Below are 26,643 nucleotides of genomic sequence, written 5' to 3' on the forward strand. Positions count from 1 at the left end.
TTGTAGAGTCACACGCTTGATGTAGTCGTTGCGTGTTATGAATATAGGACCAAATACTACACTTTTGACTACTTTAATACACATATACTGTAAGTGAATTTGTCCCAATACTTTTGGTCCCCTAAAATGGGGGGACTATGTACAAAAAGTGTTGTAATTTCTAAACAGTTCACCCGATATGGATGAAAATACCCTCAAATAAAATCTGACAGTCTGCACTTAAACCTCATAGTCATTGTATCATTTAAAATCCAAAGTGCTGGAGTACAGAACCAAAACAACAAAATATTTGCCACTGTACCAATACTTTTGGAGCTCACTGTGTCTGATTAAACATCATCCTGCAAGAGGGAGTCAGAAATTTCACATTGCTGTGCAAATTAGTATTATTATTTGTAAAAAAATGTATCGTGTTAAGTCGTATGTCTACATTCGCCTGTACAGTCAGCAAAATAAGTGCAAATATATCAAATGAACAGCATAAGAGAAACCTCATTTATTTGACTCTGCAATCTCAATGTTCAAGGACTCCAATTATCCCAGAATCCCAGCTTTTTACCATAATCCTCATTCCTTAAGGAGTTTAATGAAACAAACATGTTTTATTGAACAGGAGAAACCATCACTTTATTGAGGTTCTCACTGCTCTTGTAAAAAAAAAAAAGCATAAAAGAAAAGAAACATGATTGCTGAAAGATACTATATTTACACTAACTGTACAATGGCTATTCATTTGAAAATGTAATAGTTATACAAAAAAAATACAGTACATTTGTAAAAAGCAACTTTTACACAGATGATGAACAGATCTGAAGATCTGCCAAAACGGACAAATGCTGACATCAGATAGCAGTATATCTAAATCTGTAAAACTGTAACACATACAGTGATTACTAAAAGTGTAAATGCAACTATGCAATGAACTTCTGATGCAAGTCCAATGTAAGTAGTGCTAGTGCATTCCACAATATTAAGCGACAAGACATACATTTCATATGCATACACACACCACACATATGCATCCATTTAACTAAAGCACATCAGTACTTTGGTGATGACCCAGTACATTGCAGACCAGGTTTGATATTTAGTTTTACACCTACAATAATGCAACCACATGTGCCCCTGTTTTACTGCTGTACTGACTGCTTTTACGTGTAAAAGTTCCCTCCTGTTGAAATAACCATATGAGTAGTTATGAGAGTGAGGCCATAACTGCATATGGAAAGCGTGCTAACATACATACATGCACGCACGCACGCACGCACGCACACACACACACATCCTGTGCCATGCCAGAGGACTGAACAGTATGATGAACACTCTTACTCAGCATTCATCAAAGCTATGTTTAATGAAACATATTGTGACCAAGACGTTATGCACCCAGTCTCTACTTTCATTTGGACATTTTAATGTACTGGAAATCTAAAAGTCCACAAATTGTTGGTAAAGTTGAAAGGGACAAGAACTCGACATTCAATACAGGTATTGGGAGTATTTCCTGTAATAGACTAACATTTCAAAGGACAAATTAAACTTAATGGGAGTCTTGAAAACCTCAAGGAGAGTTGCGTGCCAATGTATGACACCGAGCTCCAATATCAAATGAATAGTGATAAATATGAGGTCAAGTACTGGAAATTACCTCGTAAACCACACCACATGGCCATACTTTTGTCTGAGTGAACTTTGAAAATACAGAAATGAATAGAACATCAGACACCATCTAGGTTGGGTTTGGACTGTTCACAAAACTGAAGTCATCCTGACCCTACAGTATCAAGTGAGTTAAAATGTTAGTTCATATAGCACGTTCCTCCATTAAGCCCAGTTATATTGCATTATTTGGTGTTGCTGTAATTCTCTAAACCCAGCAGTGTCAGGTCATATCAGACTCCTCGCTCCGCTGGGAGCATTACGTATTGCACAACTGCCAGCAAATACTCCAAGCTGTGTGTAAGAGAGTTGATTATTTAGGAAAGCGGTGAATACAGCATATCCTTCAAGTGTGTGGTCCTAACATGAACTAATAAGGGTATGTAAGAGCCCAACACCATTTGTCAGTTTGTAAACATGTTCAAGTTTGCCAGTGGAGAAACATTACAAGGTTAGAGATACTGTTCTTTGGGGTAGTTCTCTAATTGGGTCCAATACCCTGCCAATTAAAATATGAGGGTATATATGAATAAAGATTTTTATGGATGAAGATCACGTAACAGTCAATTCTCAAGTACGTGTCTATTCTGAACAATTCCCTTGCTTTTGCACCGAATTGGATTAGTCGAAACACACCTCAATTGATATGTCCAACATGTCAGCCCAAAGTCCAACACCGTTTCTGATTATGAAGTGAGTGGATGTCTTGGAATGTAAAAGCAGTTCTTATTAATGATAAACTGAACAAAAACTCCCAGTCCCTAACACTGCTGCTTAGTGAGTTACAAGTTACTCTCATAAAGTGTTCCATGCAGTGCTCTGTTTCCCTTTAACTTGAACCCAATCTGTCTTTCTCTCTTCAATTATTCTAGGAACTTCACAGGATAAAACAACCATGGCCTTTTATGTCTCTCCTTAACTGTATATATATATGTAAAAAAAAAACATTCCCTCCATTATATGGCAAACTGTTCTTCTGATTTTGCTGGGGGTAAAAAAATAATCACCAACAGCGATCCAAGTCTGAATATGCTTCTGTCAATAGTGTCTACCAGAGTGCACTGTGCACACAGAAATAATAAATATAGACATTAAATAGTTCATTTGTACCTGAGCGAGGACAACAAAAGCAGAGGCACAGCACCAAGGTTTGAAGTCAGTCCCCTTTCCCTAAAACTCTGAGACACTTTCAAAGTTGCAAAGGTCTGGTATTCTTGTAGTGCAAATATGGGTCTCCATCCATAGAGCTCTCCATTATTCCATTCCATCACAACTTCTTTGAGATCAGCGGTCGAAATGATGAGTCTTTGGCAGTCTCAGTGGTTGCATGGGTGCAGGTCTGAAAAGTGAAAAAAAAGCACAAGTGAATACAATGCAGAGCAAAGAAAAAAAAAAGGAAAAAAAGAACAACCACTCCTCATTAACCTATAAACTTTGTGCCAGCCAGGCCACCGTAGCACAGACCTGTTTGGTTGTGGGATGGTGAGCAGGGGTCTGGGCACGGTGGGGATGGGGATAGGGATGGGTCCAGGGAGGCGGACCCCCACCACCGAGGTGCTGTGTCCCACCCGAGCACTCCTTCCCAGAGGGTCTGCAGGCAGGGGCTTCTGGGGCGGACTGGGTTTCTCGCAGTCCTAGGAACGACAAACCAGAAGTTGAAGAGTAGTGTTGGTACTGAAACCTCACTAGAGGGCACTGTGTTATAGTGTGTCACCAACATAAGGTAGACTCTGTATAATGCATCTGTCAGGTCTGTAGCCACCACTGTAGCAGTTCTCTCTGAAAGTTTAACTAAACGAGGTGCCATCATGTGTTACTAATCTAAAACAGGGAGGGGAGGACGAGCTAATGACAAACATCTGCTAGCAGCATCCCAGCTGCTCTGCACAGTTTGTAGCAAGGAAAGGGAGAAACCTTGAGCAATACTCACAAATAAGTGCCAAGTTTCAGCAAACACCAAATGCAAATCATTTAGAGAACTGAATGAAGTGTAAAAACATTTATCCATGTTGTTGTGAAATCACTGTCACATATTAAGAGTGGAAAGTGTGTCCTAAACTAAATGAGTTTGTAGGGACTTCCAGCTCTGTAATGTTTTATGTGTCAGTGTCAGCAACTGCTTGAATGTGATTTATACCGACAATGCTTGAATAATTGTGTCCCCCTGATGTGAAATAATATTATCCCATTATGTGAGTGGTTTGACCATGGTAGGTAGAGTAGTGGGGTTATAGTAGCACATGAAGACGAGACCACCTAAAGCGGGTGGGGGAGACCGAGTCAAACCCGAGACCAGGAGGGGGACACAATTATTCAAGCAGTGTATACAGCTCATGAGTTTGAATTTCATCATTATTTCATGTTTGGTTAAAAAAATTAATGGGTACAAGAGAACCTGAGTGCCTTGGATGTACAGATACCATATTTATTTTTTATTTTTCTCAATGGGGAACTGAACTGTGCTAGGCTGCTATGGAAACCAAGATACACACACACTCCATTCCCACATATGTGATCCATCTGTTGCCCCACCTCAACAGAGAGTACCTCAGGAGAAGGATGCATTACATCTATATCTGTCTCTCTCCATCTCCTGCATGCTCTTCCTTTATATCTGGGAGCAGTTATGTGCTTTATACACAAGAGAGAAAAGTAACATCTCAAAGTTAATGTCTTTTTTACAGCGACGTGCATCTGCTAGTGTACACTGCACCTCATAAACCCGCGGACATCTGACATGGTGCTCCACGCATTCAGATCAGCTGCCTGCATGAGCCCTGAGCAGACAGATGGACTTACATCGTCTATACACAGTCCCGCTGGCTCAGCACAAAGCATGATGTGTTGAGAACATGGAGAACTGTAGGAATAAAGTGCTGTTCCAATGGTTATAGCAACACACTACTTAGTATGCATCGTCCATAACTTATACATTGTGTGGTAGTATGGGTATTGGGACGAGGACATAAAGTACATTTTTAGATTTTCCTTTTGGAATATGTTACTTTTTACTATGTCGATCCGAGCTAGATCAATTTCCAAAGAAATCCCCAATAAGGGAAATCCATCTGTATTTGTATTCATGGCGTATAGCTGAACAGTTAGTACTAACCTGGTCCATTCTGTAGGGCTGCTGTCGGGGAAGGCTGTGGAACGGCGGTGTCCGTGGTGGGGAGAGGGCGGTGTGGGCCGGTAGAGCCTTGTGGTGGGGTGGGACTGGTGGCAGGGGCTGTTGACCCACACTGAGGGAGACAGGCATAGGGTGGCTGATGTGGAGGGGCTGGTAGTGGGGCAGCCGCCGCAAGCTGTGGGAGTGGAAACTGTGTGGAGGGAGGAGAGGCTCCGAACTCAGGTGTGATGGCTGTGGGGATGGAGGGAGGGGGAGGGGATATGGAGGGGATGGAGGTAGAGAAGAGAGAGCTGTTAGTTTAGGTTTTCAGGTCAGTGCTTCAGCTATTATGTTCTCCTCCTTCTGCTCCTCCTTGTCTCACCTCATTCAGAAATAAGAATGAATAGAACGGGCTTGGAAGCGCTAACCCTGGCAATTGACTGGTAAAATCAAGGGTACACTCGCAATGGCTGCCTGGTATTGTGATGCAATAATTTATATGGTATTTTGGAACATTCTATCAACTGATGCTGGATTGCCATAGTAATGTGGAATGTTCATTCAAATGATGCTAACTGATGTGGCTCATGCAATGGAATGTATTTTTTTGTAATGTGAGTTGGGTTGACTCAGATTGAAGGGTACACTTCCTCCTTTTACGACCTGGCATGGGTACACTCAAAATGGCTGCCAGTCCACCCATTATGCCATCATTGACTATTCATTCTTATTTCTATGGGTAAAACTATACCTAAGTTCTCTGTCATGGAGCTGATATTACTATGAATGAACAGGTGTCATAGGCAGTCAATAACAGAAAACATAGTTAGTGAATCGAACACATTGAAACGGTCAAAGACAGCACCAGATTTCCTGTCCAGAACAGTTGTTAGCCCCTTAGAATAAGCCTAATTGCACCTGAGATAGCTTGACTGGCTGAAGTGGCCTGGACTGCAGCTATGCCAGGCGATTTGCAGAGAGTCTGCTGGACATCTGGACAGTGGGAACCGTGACTGCCAGAACAAACCATAAACAGCAGGAGTGGGACTACAGCAAACTATATGACTGTTCAGATACAGTAGGCAGATGGACTGAATACTGCTGAGGAGCCAGCCATGTTCACTAGAATATAAGATACTGGTGTTGGAGACGGAACTGGGTTAAGCCAGCTAACCCTTACCCTGAACTCTGACCCCAATGATACACTCCAGCTGTTCTCCATGGGAATCGACTGTGGCTGTTTGAATGCATGCACACATGCACACGCACACACCAACACACCCACGCGCATCCCTCAATGCTTATCAATTCAAACACAAGTCCACCCCAATTTGCCTCCTACGCTTGAATCAGTCAACTCTGTTCTCCTGTGTCCCTGTACACAAACACTTTATTTCAGGCAGAACCATTATACACTGCCCTATAATGATACTGCATCATGATTACCATTTCATTGAAATGGACCGCGGGATCTCAATTAAAGTTCCTTCAGCCTTCTGCCAGCAATACTGGCCTCATGAATATTTCTTCAAGGGAGAGCCGCTGAGACTAAATCAATTATCCGCTTAGCCGTCAACTTGTTTTGACAATAATTCTGGAATTAATAGGTTCAGATAAGCATGGCAAGTCTCAGTCCAAGTTGATTCCCTGTTGTGGTGCTGCGGTTCTGATACAGTATGATTGCAATAGAAATCCAATGGTGTGACAGATAGTTTGTCAGCAATTCGCTTGTAATACTTCTTTGCTAACACACGTTTTAGTTCTCCCTACATCCATATCCCAATGATTTATACAATGCAAAGTGTACTTGTTACATCATCCATTGTGTAGGCCTATGAGTGAACCATACTAATCAATTGAGGAAAAAGGTTGGAGAAAAAAACCTGAGTGCAGACTCCAGCTCCCTCAAATCAAATCAAAGTCTATTGGTCACGTACACAGTTTAGCAGATGTTATAGCGGGTCAGAGTATGTGAGCGGAGCGGAGCGTGCCCAATTTGACTGGAGCGTGGAGCAAGATTCCCAAAGGCTGGAGCATTGGCCTTCTCGCCCGCTCCAATTTCGCTCACTTCAAGAGCTCAGGGCATGCCCGCCCCAGCATGCATTTGTAGTCTACTTGTGTGCTTCTATAGCCCCTTGCTTTAGCTACTGTCATGGAGTTCGCTAAATATTTTCATAAAGAAACTGATAAAACACACAGGTGCTAAATCAAAGTAACTTACAAAGATGAGGACCAAGAGCAAAAGAGGGAGTGTGGTGATGTAGTGTCCACAACTAAAGAATCATTGTGGAATCTGAAAAGACTCATATCCCGAAATCATGATGGTGTACTTACTACGTGCACATGCTAAAAGAAACGAACGAGGTGGATAGATAACTAAGTGTGTCATTGTAGCAAAGTATTTATAAACAAAAAATCAGATCACTTAAATGTTTTGTTAATTTGTTCTATTATCTATACTAGGGCTGCCCAACCCTCGTCCTGGAGATCTACCGTCCTGTGTGTTTTCAGTCCAACCCTAATTTAACATACCTGATTCTACTTATTAGCTGCTCAACAAGACCTTAACTAGCTGAATCAGATATGCCAAATTAGGGTTGGACTGAAAACCTACAGGACAGTAGATCTCCAGGAAGAGGGTTGGGCAGCCCTGATTTATACAATAAGCCATAATTTATTTTGGCCCAATAGGCCTGGCATATTCCCACGTTCAAGGAGCTTTCAATTTTCATTGGGTTATTTTGCCTAAAAACCTTTACGCCTACCTATAGAAAAATAAAAAATAAAACAACTCTGCATCTCTGCCCAGCCTGGCAAGAGTGGCCAAAAGGGTTGTTAGCATCCCCAGTGGCTCTGCAAGTGTGGGGAGGGTATTCTCCACTGCTGGCCGGCTCTCCAGGCACCATCGCATGAGCCTGAAGCCACAGACTGGCCAAACTCGTGTTTCTAAAAATGAATTCTAAAAATGAATTCAAAGGCACTAACAAGTCATTTTTCGTTTAATTTGTATTTAATTCTAAGTAAGTCACAGCCTATATGTGCAATTTATAGACTATAATGATTTAATACAACGAAATGTTGTTTTAATGCTGAGCGCTTTACGTCCCTACCAGCCTATTGTGTTGCACTCGCAAATGCTTCACAATGTATTTCTTTGTAGGCTGTAGCCTTGAAATAATTGAAATAATATAGCCTAAATAATACATTTCCGTTCCTTCTTAGGCTTCCTGTCTGGCTCCTGACCTATTTAGAGTGTTTATATGCTGTTTAATATGACCTGTAGCCTATTTGAAATTATGTTCGTTTCTTACATTCACCTTTTCAAGTTTACTCAAATACTTTTCATTCAAATCCATATGGTTTAGTTTCAATACTTAAAAACCAATTGGTAGGCCCAGGTAGTCACAAAAATAGATGAATGTTGGTTCAATTGTGATTTTAATGAATGGAGCGAATTTGGCCTGTGAGCGCAGAGCGGTTTTTAGCGGAGCGGTAGGAAAGAAAGAGATTTCCAACTGCTCAACTCCGCTCTCATGCTCTGTGGCAGGTGCAGCGAATGCTTATGTCCTAAAATATGTCAAACAAATAATCAACAAATAAAATAAAAAAATCTATCAAGAAATGTTGGAACGAATCCAATTAACAACCTAAATAGCACTTTAACAGTATTCCAAATGCAATCTATACGTATAGCCACCGGATGAATTTACAAAAGATACAGTGCCTTCAGAAAGTATTCATACCCCTTGACTTTTTGTTGAGTTACAAAATTCAAAATGTATTAAATGACTTTTTTTCTCTCACCCATCTACACACAATACCCCATAATGACGTAGACATGTTTGCAAATTTATTGATATTGAAATACAGAAATATCCAATTTACATAAGTATTCACACCCCTTAGTCAATACTGTAAGGTTCTGTATTTATTTTCTTAGTCAACCTTGTGTTCTTGAATGTAGCCCTGTCTTTCATTTTTGTTCATTGATTTCACCTGTGTTAGTTACTCACCTGGTCTCATCAGCTCCTTATTTAGTTCAGTTCATTCGTTTTGACTCTACTAAGACTTTTCCTAGCTCGTTTGTGAGAACCAGTTATAGCCTTCAGTCCTAGTTTTGTTTCACCTGCCTGTTTGTCTACCTGTGTATGACCATTGCCTGCCTGTGACCACGATTCCTGCCTTCTGCGAAGGCGAAATAAACACCTGCCGCGCTTTGCGCGTGAATGTACACCTTTTTCTCCCTGAGTATTCATTACAAATACTTAATAATGTACCTTTGGCAGTGATTAAAGCTTTGAGTCTTTCTGGGTACGTTTTTAAGAGCTTTCCACACCTGCATTGTGCAACATTTGCACATTATTATTTTCAAAATTCTTCAAGCTCTGTCAAATTGGCTGTTGATCATTGCTAGACAACCATTTTCAGGTCTTGCCATAGATTTTCAAGTAGATTTAAGTCAAAACTGTAACTTGGCCTCTCAAGAACATTCACTGTCTTCTTGGTAAGCAACTTCAGTGTAGAGTTGGCCTTGTGTTTTAGGTTATTGTCCTGCTGAAAGGTGAATTCATCTCCCAGTGTCTGTGGAAAGCAGACTGAACCAGGTTTTCCTCTAGGATTTTGCCTGTGCTTAGCGCCATTAAGTTTCTTTTTCATCCTGAAAAACTCCCCAGTCAAATCAAATCAAAATGTATTTGCCACAATCGCCGAATACAACAGGTGTAGACATTACAGTGAAATGCTTACTTACATGCCCTTAACCAACAATACCATTTTTTAAAGAAAAAAGTAAAATAAAAAAAGTGTTAAGTAAAAAAATAAAAGCAAATAACTAAAGAGCAACAGTAAAATAAAATAACAGTAGGGAGGCTATATACAGGGGGGTACCGGTACAGAGTCAATGTGCGGGGGCACCGGCTAGTCGAGGTAATTGAGGTAATATGTACAGTGGGGAAAAAATAGTATTTAGTCAGCCACCAATTGTGCAAGTTCTCCCACTTAAAAAGATGAGAGAGGCCTGTAATTTTCATCATAGGTACACGTCAACTATGACAGACAAATTGAGAAAAAAATCCAGAAAATCACATTGTAGGATTTTTTATGAATTTATTTGCAAATTATGGTGGAAAATAAGTATTTGGTCACCTACAAACAAGCAAGATTTCTGGCTCTCACAGACCTGTAACTTCTTCTTTAAGAGGCTCCTCTGTCCTCCACTCGTTACCTGTATTAATGGCACCTGTTTGAACTTGTTATCAGTATAAAAGACACCTGTCCACAACCTCAAACAGTCACACTCCAAACTCCACTATGGCCAAGACCAAAGAGCTGTCAAAGGACACCAGAAACAAAATTGTAGACCTGCACCATGCTGGGAAGACTGAATCTGCAATAGCTTGGTTTGAAGAAATCAACTGTGGGAGCAATTATTAGGAAATGGAAGACATACAAGACCACTGATAATCTCCCTCGATCTGGGGCTCCACGCAAGATCTCACCCAGAGGGGTCAAAATGATCACAAGAACGGTGAGCAAAAATCCCAGAACCACACGGGGGGACCTAGTGAATGACCTGCAGAGAGCTGGGAGCTGGGACCAAAGTAACAAAGCCTACCATCAGTTACACACTACGCCGCCAGGGACTCAAATCCTGCAGTGCAAGACGTGTCCCCTGCTTAAGCCAGTACATGTCCAGGCCCGTCTGAAGTTTGCTAGAGTGCATTTGGATGATCCAAATGCACTCTAGCATGGATGATCCAGAAGAGGATTGGGAGAATGTCATATGGTCAGATGAAACCAAAATAGAAATTTTTGGTAAAAACTCAACTCGTCGTGTTTGGAGGACAAATAATGCTGAGTTGCATCCAAAGAACACCATACCTACTGTGAAGCATGGGGGTGGAAACATCATGCTTTGGGGCTGTTTTTCTGCAAAGGGACCAGGACGACTGATCCGTGTAAAGGAAAGAATGAATGGGGCCATGTATCGTGAGATTTTGAGTGAAAACCTCCTTCCATCAGCAAGGGCATTGAAGATGAAACGTGGCTGGGTCTTTCAGCATGACAAGGATCCCAAACACACCGCCCGGGCAACGAAGGAGTGGCTTCGTAAGAAGCATTTCAAGGTCCTGGAGTGGCCTAGCCAGTCTCCAGATCTCAACCCCATAGAAAATCTTTGGAGGGAGTTGAAAGGGTGTGTTGCCCAGTGACAGCCCAAAAACATCACTGCTCTAGAGGAGATCTGCATGGAGGAATGGGCCAAAATACCAGCAACAGTGTGTGAAAACCTTGTGAAGACTTACAGAAAACGTTTGACCTGTGTCATTGCCAACAAAGGGTATATAACAAAGTATTGAGAAACTTTTGTTATTGACCAAATACTTATTTTACACCATAATTAGCAAATAAATTCATAGAAAATCCCACAATGTGATTTTCTGGATTTTTTTCCTCATTTTGTCTGTCATAGTTGACGTGTACCTATGATGAAAATTACAGGCCTCTCTCATCTTTTTAAGTGGGAGAACTTGCACAATTGGTGGCTGACTAAATACTTTTTTCCCCCACTGTACATGTGGGTAGAGTTAAAGTGACTATGCATAAATAATTAACAGAGTAGCAGCAGCGTAAAAGAGGGGGATGGGGTGGGATGGGCAGTGCAAATAGTCAGGGTAGCCATGATTAGCTGTTCAGGAGTCTTATGGCTTGGGGGTAGAAGCTATTGAGAAGCCTTTTGGACCTAGACTTGGCGCTCCGTTACCGCTTGCCGTGCGGTAGCAGAGAGAACAGTCTATAACTAGGGTGGCTGGAGTCTTTGACAATTTTTAGGGCCTTCCTCTGACACTGCCTGGTATAGAGGTCCTGGATGGCAGGAAGCTTGGCCCCAGTGATGTACTGGGCCGTACGCACTACCCTCTGTAGTGCCTTGCGGTCGGAGGCCGAGCAGTTGCCATACCAGGCGGTGATGCAACCAGTCAGGATGCTCTCGATGGTGCAGCTGTATAACTTTTTGAGGATCTGAGGACCCATGCCAAATCTTTTTAGTCTCCTGAGGGGGAATAGGCTTTGTCGTGCCCTCTTCACGACTGTCTTGGTGTGTTTGGACCATGATAGTTTGTTGGTGATGTGGACACCAAGGAACCTGAAGCTCTCAACCTGTCCCACTATAGCCCCGTCGATAAGAATGGGGGCGTGCTCAGTCCTCTTTTTTTTCCTGTAGTCCACAATCATCTCCTTTGTCTTGATCACGTTGAGGGAGAGGTTGTTAACCTGGCACCACACGGCCAGCTCCTCCCTATAGGCTGTCTCATCGTTGTCGGTGATCAGGCCTACCACTGTTGTGTCGTCAGCAAACTTAATGATGGGGTTGGAGTCGTGCCTGGCCATGCAGTCATGGGTGAACAGGGAGTACAGGAGGGGACTGAGCACGCACCCCTGAGGGGTCCCGTGTTGAGGATCAGCGTGGCAGATGTGTTGTTACCTACCCTTACCACCTGGGGGCGGCCCGTCAGGAAGTCCAGGATCCAGTTGCAGAGGGAGGTGTTTAGTCCCAGGATCCTTAGCTTAGTGATGAGCTTTGAGGGCACTATGGTGTTGAACGCTGAGCTGTAGTCAATGAATAGCATTCTCACGTAGGTGTTCCTCTTGTCCAGGTGGGAAAGGGCAGTGTGGAGTGCAATAGAGATTGCATCATCTGTGGATCTGTTGGGGCGGTATGCAAATTGGAGTGGGTCTAGGGTTTCTGGGATAATGGTGTTGATGTGAGCCATGACCAACCTTTCAAAGCACTTCATGGCTACAGACATGAGTGCTACGGGTCGGTAGTCATTTAGGCAGGTTATCTTAGTGTCCTTGGGCACAGGGACTATGGTGGTCTGCATGAAACATGTAGGTATTACAGACTCAGTCAGGGACATGTTGAAAATGTCAGTGAAGACACTTGCCAGTTGGTCAGCACATGCTCGGAGTTCACTTCCTGGTAATCCGTCTGGCCCTGCGGCCTTGTGAATGTTGACCTGCTTAAAAGTCTTACTCACATCGGCTACGGAGAGCGTGATCACATAGTCATCCGGAACAGCTGATGCTCTCATGCATGCTTCAGTTTTGCTTGCCTCGAAGTGAGCATAGAAGTGATTTAGCTCATCTGGTAGGCTTGTGTCACTGGGCAGCTCGCGGCTGTGCTTCCCTTTGTAGTCTGTAATAGTTTTCAAGCCCTGCCACATCCGACGAGCGTCAGAGCCGGTGTAGTATGATTCAATCTTAGGCCTGTATTGACTCTTTGCCTGTTTGATGGTTCGTCGGAGGGCATAGCGGGATTTCTTATAAGCGTCCGGGTTAGAGTCCCGCTCCTTGAAAGCGGCAGCTCTACCCTTTAGCTCAGTGCGGATGTTGCCTGTAATCCATGGCTTCTGGTTGGGGTGTGTACGTACGGTCACTGTGGGGATGACGTCATTGATGCACTTATTGATGAAGTCAGTGACTGATGTGGTATACTCCTCAATGGTATCTGAAGAATCCCGGAACATATTCCAGTCTGTGCTAGCAAAACAGTCCTGTAGCTTAGCATCTGCGTCATCTGACCACTTTTTTATTAACTGAGTCACTGGTGCTTCCTGCTTTAGTTTTTGCTTATAAGCAAGAATCAGGAGGATAGAGTTATGGTCAGATTTGCCAAATGGAGGGCGAGGGAGAGCTTTGTATGCGTCGCTGTGTGTGGATTAAAGGTGGTCTAGAGTTTTTTTTCATCTGGTTGCACATTTAACATGCTGGTAGAAATTAGGATTTAAGTTTCCTTCATTAATGTCCCCGGCCACTAGGAGCGCTGCCTCTGGATAAGCGTTTTCCTGTTTACTTATGGCCTTTTACAGCTCATTGAGTGCAATCTTAGTGCCAGCATCGGTTTGTGGTGGTAGATAGACAGCTACGAAAAATATAGATTAAAAGTCTCTTGGTAAATAGTGTGGTCTACAGCTTATCATGAGATACTCTACCTCCGGCGAGCAAAACCTTGAGACTTCCTTAGTATTAGATTGTATGCACCAGCTGTTGTTTACAAATATACACAGACCGCCACCTCTTGTCTTACCGGAGTCAGACGTTCTATCCTGCCGATGTAGCGTATATCCCGCCAACTCTATGTTATCCATGTCGTCGTTCAGCCACGACTCGGTGAAACATACGATATTACAGTTTTTAATGTCCCGTTGGTAGGATAACCTTAATCTTAGGTCGTCCAATTTGTTTTAAAATGATTGAACATTGGCTAATAGGATTGATGGAAGAGGCAGTTTACTCGCTCGTCGTCGGATCCTTACAAGGCACCCCAACCTACGTCCACGATATCTCCATCTCTTTCTCATGCGAATGACGGGGATTTGGGCCTTGGGTCGGGTGTCTGTAGGATATCCTTCGCGTTTGACTCGTTGAAGAAAAAATCTTTGTCCAATACGAGGTGAGTAATCGCTGTCCTGATATCCAGAAGCTATTTTTGGTCATAAGAGAAGGTGACAGAAACAAATTACAAATAACGCGAATAAACACACATAATAGTACAATTGGTTAGAGGGCTGTAAAAAGGCAGCCATCTTCTCCGGCGCCACTACGGAGGATAGTAGTCCTTAACAATTACAAGCTTACCATAACATGATGCAGCCACCACTATGCTTGAAAATATGGAGAGTGGTACTCAGTAATATGTTTTATTGGATTTGCCCCAAATATACTGTAAGACTTTGTATTCAGGACAAAACATTTTTTTTTGCAGTATTACTTTAGTGCATGTTTTGTAATATTTGTATTCTCTACAAGCTTCCTTCTTTTCACTCTGTTAATTAGGTTAGTATTGTGGAGTAACTACAATGTTGTTGATCCATCCTCAGTTTTCTCCTATCCCAGCCATTAAACTCTGTAACTGTTTTAAAGTCACTATTGGCCTCATGGTGAAATCCCTGAGCAGTTTCCTTCCTCTCCGGCAACTGAGTTAGGAAGGACGCCTGTATCTTTGTAGTGACTGGGTGTATTGACACACCATCCAAAGTGTAATTAATAACTTCACCATGCTCAAAGGGATATTCAATGTCTGCTTTTTTATTTGTTCTCATCTACCAATAGATGCCCTTCTTTGTTAGGCATTGGAAAATCTCCCTGGTCTTGTGGTTGAATCTGTGTTTGAAATTCATTGCTCGACTGAGACCTTACAGATAATTGTATGTGTGGGGTACAGAGATGAGGTAGTCATTCAAAAAAAATCATGTTAAACACTATTACTACACACAGAGTGAGTCCATGCAACTTATTATGTGACTTGTTAGGCTTATTTAGGCTTGCCATAACAAAGGGGTTGAATACTTATTGGCTAAAGACATTTCAGCTTTTCACTTTTAATTAATTTGTAATTTCTTTTATAAAAACATGATTCCACCTGGACATTATAGGGTATTGTATTTTAGGCCAGTGACACAAAATCTCAATTTAATCAGTTTCAAATTCAGGCAGTAACACACCATTTAGAAAAAGTTAAGGGGTGTGAATACCTTCTGAAGGAACATGAAATGTGAATAGAAAAGGTGTGTACAGCAGTAGTTATATAGGATGAGCCATGACTAGAATACAGCATACTGTATACATATAAAGTCATGTGTAACAGTCTGTGTTCTACTAAAGTGACTATCAGGGAAAATCAGTTGTCCATTAACTCCAGCAGAAAGAGACCCACCTTGTATATGCTGGTACCTGGAGGCTTGGCTGGGGGCTTGCGTCGTGGACTGTACATGGACTGAGTCTGGCTGGGGCTGGCTGGTCTGGTCGACCCAGCTGATCTATAAGGACAGAAAGCTAACATTTCAACTACAATACTAGTCTTCTACTAACTGATAACTACTATTCTACATCTCTACTACTATTCTAAAGGAGCTGCAGCTTTGAGACACACAGTAACAGGCCTTCTTCTGTACAGGCAAGGCCCACATGCATTGTGAGGACTATGTGCAGGACTATCAGTATGTGTTTTTCTCTCACATGGTTAGTGGAGTCACAAGGATACCATTGTTGTGAACACATCAAATCACCAGAGAGACCATGGGACCATGATGTTATTTCTACAAGAAAATCATCTCTTCAAGAAAGCATCTCTAGAAAAGTAGTCTATCTTGACATACAGAACATAAGATTAAACACAGGTGTTGGATTAGGTGTCCTACTGTACCTCAGTTTCTCCATGGTGGTTTTCTTGTTGGTGAAGAGCAGACGGACCAGAGTCTTCCTCTTAAGGAATACCAGGAGCCCTGCGCCCATCAGGCTGAGGAGGGTGGCCAGGATTGCCACGGCAACCACCCTGCTGTCGGCTGACGTCACATACGACAACACGCATATTAATACACACACACGCACATCTACGGCACAGCACAAACAGGACACACACAGAGAGTGTTAATAGAAGCCACGGCAGTGGTTTAGTACATTTGACATTATTCCCATAATTATTTCCTTTTGCTCTTGAATGACCAGGCAGGGAAAGTTGTACCAGGCAGGGAAAGTTGTACCAGGCAGGGAAAGTTGTACCAGGCAGGGAAAGTTGTACCAGGCAGGGAAAGTTAACTTGATCACTCTTTTGTTGCTGAGAATTTTCCTGCACAGCAGGAAATGCAAACTTGTAGTGTATTCAAGGTTTAAAAAGGCTTCTAAAAGTTAGTAATTTATTTTCCTGCTTATTTTCCTACTGTAGCAAACTGGCTCAAATGAAGATCCTGCATCTTTAGTTGTAATAGGTTGCATGTAGCTAGGATGAATATTTTGACCTATATTGTCACAGCAAAATGATCCTGTAGCAAAAGGATTTGAACGTTTAGTCCATAATGTTGCTTGATTTCTGGTTATTCTGGCCAAAAGTAGGCTACATGAAAAGTGCAATACTATTAATATAACTGTGCGTTAGTGTGGGTTTTTAGTGAATTTATGTAAATCACAAAGCTCATCTGCATTTCCTGCGGTGCAGGAAAATTCTCGGCAACAAAAGAGTGGTCAAATTAAGATCCTATATTTGTAGGTGACTGAGGTAGATCTGTCAAAAGAAACTAACTTGCTGTAAGCAGGTTATGAAAGTACAGCTAAAGGTGTTAAACTGATTATTATCCCAAACTACTGTCTTAGTCTCTGCACTGGCTAGTGAGAAAGAGGGTGAAGTTAGTGAAGTACAAAGAGGAAAGAGCGTACTGTACCTGCCAATCTCATTGGTCCACTGTCGAGGCTGCCTCCAAACCCCGCCCTCTCACAGAAGGGAGGGGCCCAGTGCACCTCACAATGGCAGTTCTCCTTGTTGTTACACACCTAGAATCACAATGCATGCTGGTTAGTATTAAGTTGACACATCTTCACCTGTACAACACAATACTGTCCATACCTTGTGCTCTTCCAATAGACACCGGTCAGAGCACAGGGAGAGTTGTGTGCCAGGCCTCTAGGCTCTTGTGATCATCAGACACAGGGGAGTGAAAGCAACTACAGTGCAAGGATTCATGGGATATGGAAAGTATGCATTACTTATTTTACGCACTTTATAAGCTACCAGTATGCATCGTACTTGCCTTTGACACACATGAAATAAGAGATGCAATAATTTGGGCCTGCATTTCCTCAGAAAAGAGAGAGATGAAAATAGGATCCCAGCCCACATCTCAAATGTTTGGATTACCTCTACAAATAAACCACACACTCGTTCCATTAGACCCATCGGTTTGGATGTGGCGGGTGCCATAGACTGTGCAGTGTCAAACATGATGGAGAAAACATGTGCAGGGGACAGCCCATCCCAAAACACAGTTTTCTGAGCAGGAAAGGGATCCAACAGGATTCCCTAGTGGGATAATGGAGTCCAGCTGTCAGCTGCAGGGAGGCCTGTGGCTGGGATAATTACAGATCGGATCTGGCCCTGAACTGGGAAGACCTTTCCCTGCCTCCCTCGGAGTGAGTGGCACTCCCTTATGTGTCTGGAGTGTTTGGGGCTAGGGGTGGTCAAGGTCAAGACTGGAGACTTAAGGACACTTAAGAACCCATGAGGGGAGATCTATGGATGTGATAGGATTTTACCACATAGTACTGAACAGTACACTTGTAAACACACTCATGCACATACACACATAATGTTATATAGACTTACAGTACCAGTCAAACTATTGGACACGCCTACTCATTCAAGGGTTTCTTAATTTTTACAATTTTTTTTACATTGTAGAATAATAGTGAAGACATCAAAACTATGAAATAACAAATATGGAATCATGTAGTAACCCAAAATATGTTAAACAAATCAAAATATATTTTATATTTGAGATTCTTCAAATAGTCACCCTTTTGCCTTGATGACAACTTTGCACACTCTTGGCATACTCTCAACCAGCTTCACCTGGAATGCTTTTCCAACAGTCTTGAAGGAGTTCCCACATATGCTGAGCAATTGTTGGCTGCTTTTGCTTCACTCTGCCGTCCGACTCATCCCAAACCATCTCAATTGGGTTGAGGTCGGGGGATTGTGGAGGCAAGGTCATCTGATGCAGCACTCCATCACTCTCCTTCTTGGTAAAATAGCCCTTACACAGCCTGGAGGTGTGTTGGGTCATTGTCCTGTTGAAAAACAAATGATAGTCCCACTAAGCCCAAACCAGATGGGATGGCGTATTGCTGCAGAATGCTGTGGTAGCCATGCTGGTTAAGTGTGCCTTGAATTGTAAATAAATCACAGACAGTGTCACCAGCAAAGCACCCCCACACCATAACACGCTTTACGGTGGGAACTACACATGTGGAGATCATCCGTTCACCCACACCGCGTCTCACAAAGACACGGCGGTTTTAACCAAAAATCTCAAATTTGGACTCCAGACCAAAGGACACATTTACACCGGTCTAATGTCCATTGCTCGTGTTTCTTGGCCCAAGCAGGTCTCTTCTTCTTACTTGTGTCCTTTAGTAGTGGTTTCTTTGCAGCAATTCGACCATGAAGGCCTGATTCACACAGTCCCCTCTGAACAGTTGATGTTGAGATGTGTCTGTTACTTGAAGTCTGTGAAGCATTTATTTGGCCTGCAATTTCTGAGGCTGGTAACTAATGAATTTATCCTCTGACGCAGAGGTAACTCTGGGTCTTCCATTCCTGTGGCGGTCCTCATGAGAGCCAGTTTCATCATAGCGCTTGATGGTTTTTGTGACTGCACTTGAAATGTCCTCAGTTCTTGAAATGTTCCGTATTGACTGACCTTCATGTCTTAAAGTAATGATGGACTGTCGTTTCTCTTTGCTTATTTGAGCTGTTCTTGCCATAATATGGACTTGGTCAATTACCAAATAGGGCTATCTTCTGCATACCCCCCTACCTTGTCACAACACAACTGATTGGCTCAAACGCATTAAGAAGGAAATACATTCCACACATTAACTTTTAAGACACACCTGTTAATTGAAATGCTTTCCAGGTGACTACCTCATGAAGCTGGTTGAGAGAATGCCAAGAGTGTGCAAAGCTGTCATCAAGGCAAAGGGTGGCTATTTGAAGAATCTCAAATATAAAATATATTTTGATTTGTTTAACACTTTTTGGGTTACTACATGATTCCATTTGTGTTATTTCATAGTTTTGATGTCTTCACTATTATTCTACAATGTAAAAAATAGTAAAATAAAGAAAAACTTTTGACTGGTAGTGTACATCTACACAGAGCCACATTTGGAGATGCATACTGGCTCTGGATCTACAGTGTAGGGTTGGTTATATTTGTGACATCATGTGGGTCTGAATATAGTCAACATACTGTATAATGTTCAATTTAGAGAAGGTAGGTAGCCTAGCTGTTAAGTGCGTTGGGCCAGTAACCGAAACATCGCTGAATCCCCGAGCCGACTAGGTGAAAAATCTGTCGATGTGCCCTTGAGCCAGGCACTTAACCCTAATTGCTCCTGTAAGTCACTCTGGATAAGAGCCTCCCAAATGTAAAGACACTAATGTGTAGTTAGTACAGAGGTGGTCCCAGAGCGGTGTGGCGAAGAAAAATAATATCTGGAGCCTGTAGTTTTTCATGATCTGGTAACCTAACCAGTTAAAACTCCAGACCTTATACGGTATGACGTGATTAATCTGTTGTAAAAAGGTTTAATACGGGCTAGGTTTAATATGGGCTATGATGGGACCAGAGTTTTTTCAAATCAGTTCACATGGTTTAAAATAACGACTGAACTTGGGGAGGATGAAAAACCTGTCAAACTGCAGCAACCTTGTACTTGTTCATTTTAATTATATTTTAATAAAGAAGAACTAAGGGGGTTTCCTATACACAGACACAGAGAAAGCAACATGATTGGCCAATAAAACCCACAGGGCTGAGCTTGCTTTAAACTGAAAAATAGTCTCCTTTCCATGCCATCCAGCATGTCAGATCTCTATTGTTTAGATGTATAGGCTGCTACATTTATGGAAGAGTTTTTGCTTGTATCTGTCGGGAGTGATGTGTTATCACGCTTGCTAAATAAATACTGGAGGAAAGAGGAAAGTGGGTTTCCCGGCCCGCGCAACATAGGATTTCCGTGAATCTGATTGGTCAAGACACGCAAAGAGCCTGCAGCAGCACTCCGATGTGAAGGACAGAGAAATTGTGTGTGAGTTGACAAATTATGAGGCAAATTGGTCTAAAAAACAGCACTTTGCCCCTCTTTTTAACGCTTTGCGTCGATATATATTTGATTAAACTAAATCAAAAGTGGTGTGGTTGAAAAGTGCTGTGGCAAATGACATCACCTGGTTCAACTTGTTCTTAACTAATGAATGAATCATACATCATTCAATTAGAGGTCAAATAAAACCTCAAAGAAGCAATCAAACACAAAAGTTAAGGTAAATTAAGGCAATTTCTTAATCCAGCTTTGATTCTCTGTTTTAAATTAACCTCTGATGAAGGTGATTCAACCATGCAGTGGTTCAAAAGCCAGTCATTGTAAGGAAATCTGGCCCAGGGTTCTACTTTCCATTAATTTGTTCATTAATTAATTAATTCATTTATTCATTCAACTAAACAACAAAGTAAATAAAACATAAAAGGCTTCTCGTTGCATTATTAATACCTACTCAAACAGCAAGGAGCATTTTGACTAGTGCAGTTTGATGCTTCCAGACTATAGCTACTTGCTAGTACAGTGAATTCGGAAAGTATTTAGACCCCTTGATATTTCCACATTTTGTTACGTTACAGCCTTGTTCTAAAATGGATTAAATTGTCCCCCCCATCAATCTACACACAATACGCCATAATGACAAAGCAAAAACAAGTTTTTAGAAATTCTTGCAAATTTACTAAAAATAAAAAATGGAAATATCACATTTAGATAAGTATTCAGACCCTTTACTCAGTACTTTGTTGAAGCACCTTTGGCAGCGATTACAGCCTCGAGTCTTCTTGGGTATGACGCTACAAACTTGGCACACCTGTATTTAGGGGAGTTTCTCCCATTAATCTCTGCAGATCCTCTCAAGCTCTGTCAGGTTGGATGGGGAGTGTCGCAACACAGCTATTTTCAGGTCTCTCCAGAGATGTTCGATCGGGTTCATGTCCGGGCTCTGGCTGGGCCACTCAAGGACATTCAGAGACTTGTCTCGAAGCCACTCCTGCATTGTCTTGGCTGTGTGCTTAGGGTCGTTATCCTGTTGAAGGTTAACCTTCGCTCCAGTCTGAGGTCCTGAGCGCTCTATAGCAGGTTTTCATCAAGGATCTCTCTGTACTTTGCTCCGTTCATCTTTCCCTCGATCCTGACTAGTCTCCCAGTCCCTGCCGCTGAAAAACATCCCCACAGCATGATGCTGCCACCACCATGCTTCACCGTAGGGATGGTGCCAGGTTTCCTCCAGACCTGATGCTTGGCATTCAGGCCAAAGAGTTCAATCTTGGTTTCATCAGACCCGAGAATCTTGTTTCTCATGGTCTGAGAGTACTTTCGGAGCCTTTTGGCAAAATCCAAGCGGGCTGTCATGTGCCTTTTACTGAGGAGTGGCTTCCGTCTGGCCACTCTACCATAAAGGCCTGATTGGGGGAGTGCTGCAGAGATGGTTGTCCTTCTGGAAGGTTCTCCCATCTCAACAGAGGAACTCTGGAGCTCTGTCAGAGTGACAATCGGGTTCTTGGTCACCTCCCTGACCAAGGCCCTTCTCCCCCGATTGCTCAGTTTGGCCGGGCGGCCAGCTCTAGGAAGAGTCTTGGTAGTGATGGAGGCCACTTTGTTCTTGGGGACCTTCAATGCTGCAGAAATGTTTTGTTACCCTTCCCCAGATCTGTGCCTTGACACAATCCTGTCTCGATGCTCTACGGACAATTCCTTCGACCTCATGGCTTGGTTTTGTTCTCTGACATGCACTGTCAACTGTGGGACCTTATAATATTATAATAATAATATGACATTTAGCAGACGCTTTTATCCAAAGCGACTTACAGTCATGCGTGCATACATTTTTTGTGTATGGGTGGTCCTGGGGATCGAACCCACTACCCTGGCGTTACAAGCGCCGTGCTCTACCAGTTGAGCTACAGACAGGTGTGTGTGTGCCTTTCCAAATCATGTCCAATCAATTGAATTTACCACAGGTGGACACCAATCAAGTTCTAGAAACATCTCAAGGATGATCAATGGAAACAGGATGCACATGAGCTCAATTTTGAGTCTCATAGCAAAGGTTTTGAATACCTATGTAAATAAGGTATTTCTGTTTTTTATTTGTAATACATTTGCAATCATTTCAAAAAACCTGTTTTCGCTTTGTCATTATGGGGTATGGTGTGTAGATTGATGAGGAAAAAAAGTATAATTTAATCAATTTTAAGAATAAGGCTGTAACATAACAAAATGTGGAAAAAGGGTTGGGGTCTGAATACTTTCCGAATGCACTGTATGTTCAAATGCTGCTTGGCCTGCCTTCTCTATGCCAAAAGATGATGGACGGCACTTAGAACATAAATTATGTCATTAAATGATATTGATTTAACCAGAGGCTGAAGAGGAACCATTTCTTTTTTCCCCATTTTGTTTTTGGGGTTCAATGAAAGTATTTTTAATGATCCAATTGACATTTTAGTCATTTTAGCAGACGCTCTTATCCAGAGCGACTTACAATTAGTGAGTGCATACATTTTTCATACTGGCTCCCCGTAGGGTCAATTAACTAAGTAGACCAGACCCAGCTGCTATTGCATTGGTGTCTATGGGAGACACACCTAGTTAGGTAGACCGTAACTGACACATTCTTTTTCAATGGTAAACGGCCTGAGTGAACTATCTTCATTTATCCACCCTCTTTGATTTAACCTCTCTGGGGCGATGAAGATTGATTGTATAGCATGTGAGTAGCTGCCATAATTCATTGGCGGTGCAGTAACTAAATTGGAGCTCGATGTAGCAGAGTAAAGGGCCTACTGTACTAGCTAGAGGGCTCTACACTGACCTTTTCTTTTTTACAAGGAGCACGTGTGTGCCTAAGTTGAAAAATGTAGGCACACACAAAGAGATGTAGGAGCACAATGAAAAATATTTGAGGTATTAAAGGCTAGACTCATACATTTTTCTAGGCACACTGGTTCTCCTAAATTTTAATTCCTGGTCGCACAGCAAAATATGTGAGTAAAATGGTCGCACCGTAGAGCCCTGTACTACTCTACTTTATGCTATGTTGAGGTCAATAAGATGCTGTGATAAGTTATTAACATTGATATGACACCGGTGTTTAGCTAATAGACTGGAATAAGTCATTGCATTCTAGACACTCAACATAAGATGATACGCTCCAACATGGAGTACTCACCCCTCGTCCGCTGCACTTCCCTGAGCACTGGTGCACTCCAAACACACTGACATTCTGGCACTGACGATTCAGACACATCTATGGAATAGAGAAAGAGTCATATTGATTTTTTTTTTTAATCCAATGTAAAGTACTGTAGTACTCCACATGTGATGTTAATTATTGAATGGAAAGCATATCTTCTGAGAACTGTTATCTATTCTACTTAATGTACTTTCGTAGAATTCGACTGATCCCAGTAATGAGAGTAAGTGATTGGTTTGGAATTGGGCCAAAGACAAGCGTGGGCATTAGCATCTCCACCAGTGGTGACGGTAATCTCTCTCTAGCTCTGCTTGATAACAGCTGCAGCGCCCTACAGAGTACCCTCACCATGCCCTCTCCACACTTGGTGCCAGCCAGAACCAGTCCAGGGTCGGGCATGTCATCACCCAGGTAGACGTGGGTCCCCCGACACAGGATCCTCCCTCCTTCTTGAAGAGGGATGTTGGTTTCTATGGAGACGGCATTGGTGCCAATCACAGGCCGGTTGGCCCCTCCTTGACACTGAATTTTGCCACACTTTGCGTCTCTGTGAATTTTTTTTATAATAACACATGCACACACAGACACATAAACACACACGCAACATAAATGGCAAGGCATACAGTTTAACATTGACAATCTCTGACATGTGTGACATCTTGTGCAATTATAACCAAAGATGAAAGACTAGACAGCCTTCGTCTCACCCTAATAATGACTCCCTCAGTCCTCCAGTCATTAAAGCAATTACATCAATTAACAAATGCTTGATTAGAGATTTCACCCATGGGAGATCCAAGAACATTTAGCCGACATTAATAGGAAAAAAATGCTTCATGAATACTTCAAACTGTAATTAGCCTTCATTATCTCCAAATTGTGTTTTTCTCGCTACTAGTTATTGTTCCTAGGCTATTTGTCCCATTTAATGTGCCATGCTGATTGTCGATGGCACTCTTGATAATATCAATTCAGATAAACAATGTTGTTTTATTCATTTGTCTTTCTAGCTAGCTCTTTTTGCTTCGAAGCCATGACATATATAACAGCTGCACAGTCTTACCGGGCTTCACATTTGGCAAATGATCCTTTGGAGTCCTTCCCACAGTTCCCGTAAGGATCTCCTGCTGAGTTGACCCTCTCAAAGCAGATCCCTGGGGCAGGTTTGGCTCCTGCAGGAGAAAGTGAGAGAGAGGGAGATAGAGATGGGGGGAGAGCGAGAGAGAGAGAGTGAGAGAGAAGGGAAGAGAGAGAGAGAGGTGTCAGAGATGTGACAAAGCATACCATGAGCCAAAGGTAACCCCTGACCTCCAGAAGTTAAGCCAGGTCAACCCGTATTCATCAAAATACCTGCTCTAAAATGCTTGAATCTGAAGTCTTTTTTCAAATGATTGTCCACATGATGTCTGTCAGCTTGTGCTGTCCAGGTGCTGCATTGCCTCTCTCTTTACATTGAACTGATTTATAAGCTAGGATTAGTTTTTCCTTAGCTACTTCAATAAACATGTTAAGGAAAGTTACGGATGTACTATCTTATCTCTTCAAACATGGAAGACTTTCATCAAGTGGTCCTGTCCATTGGGGGGCGCTCTACTGACCTGGTCCCCATAGCGTGATGCACTGCTGCTCGTGAGTCTGGCAGATGCCGTTGTAGCAGTATCCGTCCACGTTGTGGCAGGAGTGCCCGTCATGCAGGTACACGTTGGCAGGGCAGTGGGGGTTGGCACCAGTACAGAACTCTGGCAGATCACAGGAGTTACTGGACTCTCGACACGGTGTGCCAGCAGGTTTCAGCTGCAGAGAGAACACACACACACACACAAACACCCCCGCCAGCCAGCCCATACACACACACACACACACACACACACACACACACACACACACACACACACACACACACACACCTCAATTAAATTGATAAAGTTTGGCATATTTGTGTACTTCGGAGGGCCCTGTGCTACAGCTTCATGTATTGGCTTACAAGTCCCTGGAAACGAAATGTCTTAATTTTTTACTGTAAACACATGCAGCAGAGATAATTAGATTCCCACTCTTTTTATCATTTCGACAGGGAGGGAAAGAGTGAGAAAGAGAGAGACAAAAGTGCAAGGAAGAGAGAGGGAGGGAAAGACAGTTGGGAGAGAGGGAGAGGTAGAAAACGAGAAACAGAAAGAGCAGTCTTACCCTGCAGTCCTCGCAGCACTGTCCGTGGGCACACACAGCATCTCCCTTCAGGGTGCAGGTGGTGGCATTGCAGCAGGGGTTCATGCATTCCTGAGAGACACAAAACAAAGCAACACATGGACCTGATTAATGGTCTGGACCCCCGACTCTCAGCTGTTGTTGCTGTGGCCGTCTCAGATCAGCGTTCCAGCTCAGGGAGAGCACATCCTGTGGAGAATATCCTGACTGTAGCGCTGGAGTCCCACAGCGCAGCCCCTTAACCCTGTGAGCTGAAGCCTGGAGACACAATAGCATAGAACAAATCAACAGGAGAGAGGCCATTCTCTGTCAGGGTCAGACAGGTGAGAGACCATTCTCTGTCAGGGTAAACAGATCTTCAGCTCATATGTTTCGGATTTGTGGTTCGCTCTGTTGTTAAAACAACATTCTGTTTTGATGTCCCTTGCGTTGCCTATCTATACAATGGGTGGGTGGATGGGGAGTTCCACAGCTCAAGCTCAGCTGTGGTGACGGAGATGGTGTATTGTAGGTTGGGAAGGGGGTGTGGTAAGTTAAGGGGGCTTTGGTTGAAGGTTTCATTGAGGGTGATGGTAGTGAAACGATCTTGTAGAGGTAATTGAGTGGGTGGTGGGGTGAGCTGGGGTTGGTGAGCTTTGAGGCCCCTGAGTCCTGGAGATTACAAACAATGTAACACAATGGAAGGAAATGGAGAGCTGGCCACAGAGGGAAAGAGGTGAAGAGAGCGAAGGGGGGTTAGAGAGAGACAGATAGGTGTTGGAGAGTGAATGACAAGAGGTGATGGAGTGAGAAATTAACTGGGATTGAGATTGAGAGGGAG

General features: G+C 42.8%; 1 protein-coding gene across 2 annotated transcripts in view; it reads right to left on the reverse strand.

Annotated features, from left to right (window-relative positions):
• Positions 1-474: 474 nt before the first annotated feature.
• LOC121553573 (disintegrin and metalloproteinase domain-containing protein 12) overlaps positions 475-26,643 on the reverse strand; it is a 129,179-nt gene continuing 103,010 nt past the window's right edge. Inside the window, exons 13-23 of one of the 2 annotated variants that reach the window (XM_041866800.2) lie at positions 25,806-25,895; positions 25,217-25,412; positions 24,682-24,790; positions 23,967-24,165; positions 23,595-23,672; positions 16,984-17,092; positions 15,972-16,110; positions 15,483-15,585; positions 4,772-5,020; positions 3,124-3,293; positions 475-2,998 (exon numbers count right to left, since the gene is read on the reverse strand). In XM_041866800.2, coding sequence (XP_041722734.1) covers positions 2,944-2,998; positions 3,124-3,293; positions 4,772-5,020; positions 15,483-15,585; positions 15,972-16,110; positions 16,984-17,092; positions 23,595-23,672; positions 23,967-24,165; positions 24,682-24,790; positions 25,217-25,412; positions 25,806-25,895 — 1,497 coding nt within the window. In that variant the 3' untranslated portion in view covers positions 475-2,943. Of the gene's footprint in view, positions 2,999-3,123; positions 3,294-4,771; positions 5,021-15,482; positions 15,586-15,971; positions 16,159-16,983; positions 17,093-23,594; positions 23,673-23,966; positions 24,166-24,681; positions 24,791-25,216; positions 25,413-25,805; positions 25,896-26,643 lie in introns of both variants that reach the window. The other variant, XM_041866799.2, reaches the window with a different exon arrangement.

This window comes from Coregonus clupeaformis, chromosome 37, assembly GCF_020615455.1.
Source record: "Coregonus clupeaformis isolate EN_2021a chromosome 37, ASM2061545v1, whole genome shotgun sequence".
Taxonomy (NCBI): domain Eukaryota; kingdom Metazoa; phylum Chordata; class Actinopteri; order Salmoniformes; family Salmonidae; genus Coregonus; species Coregonus clupeaformis.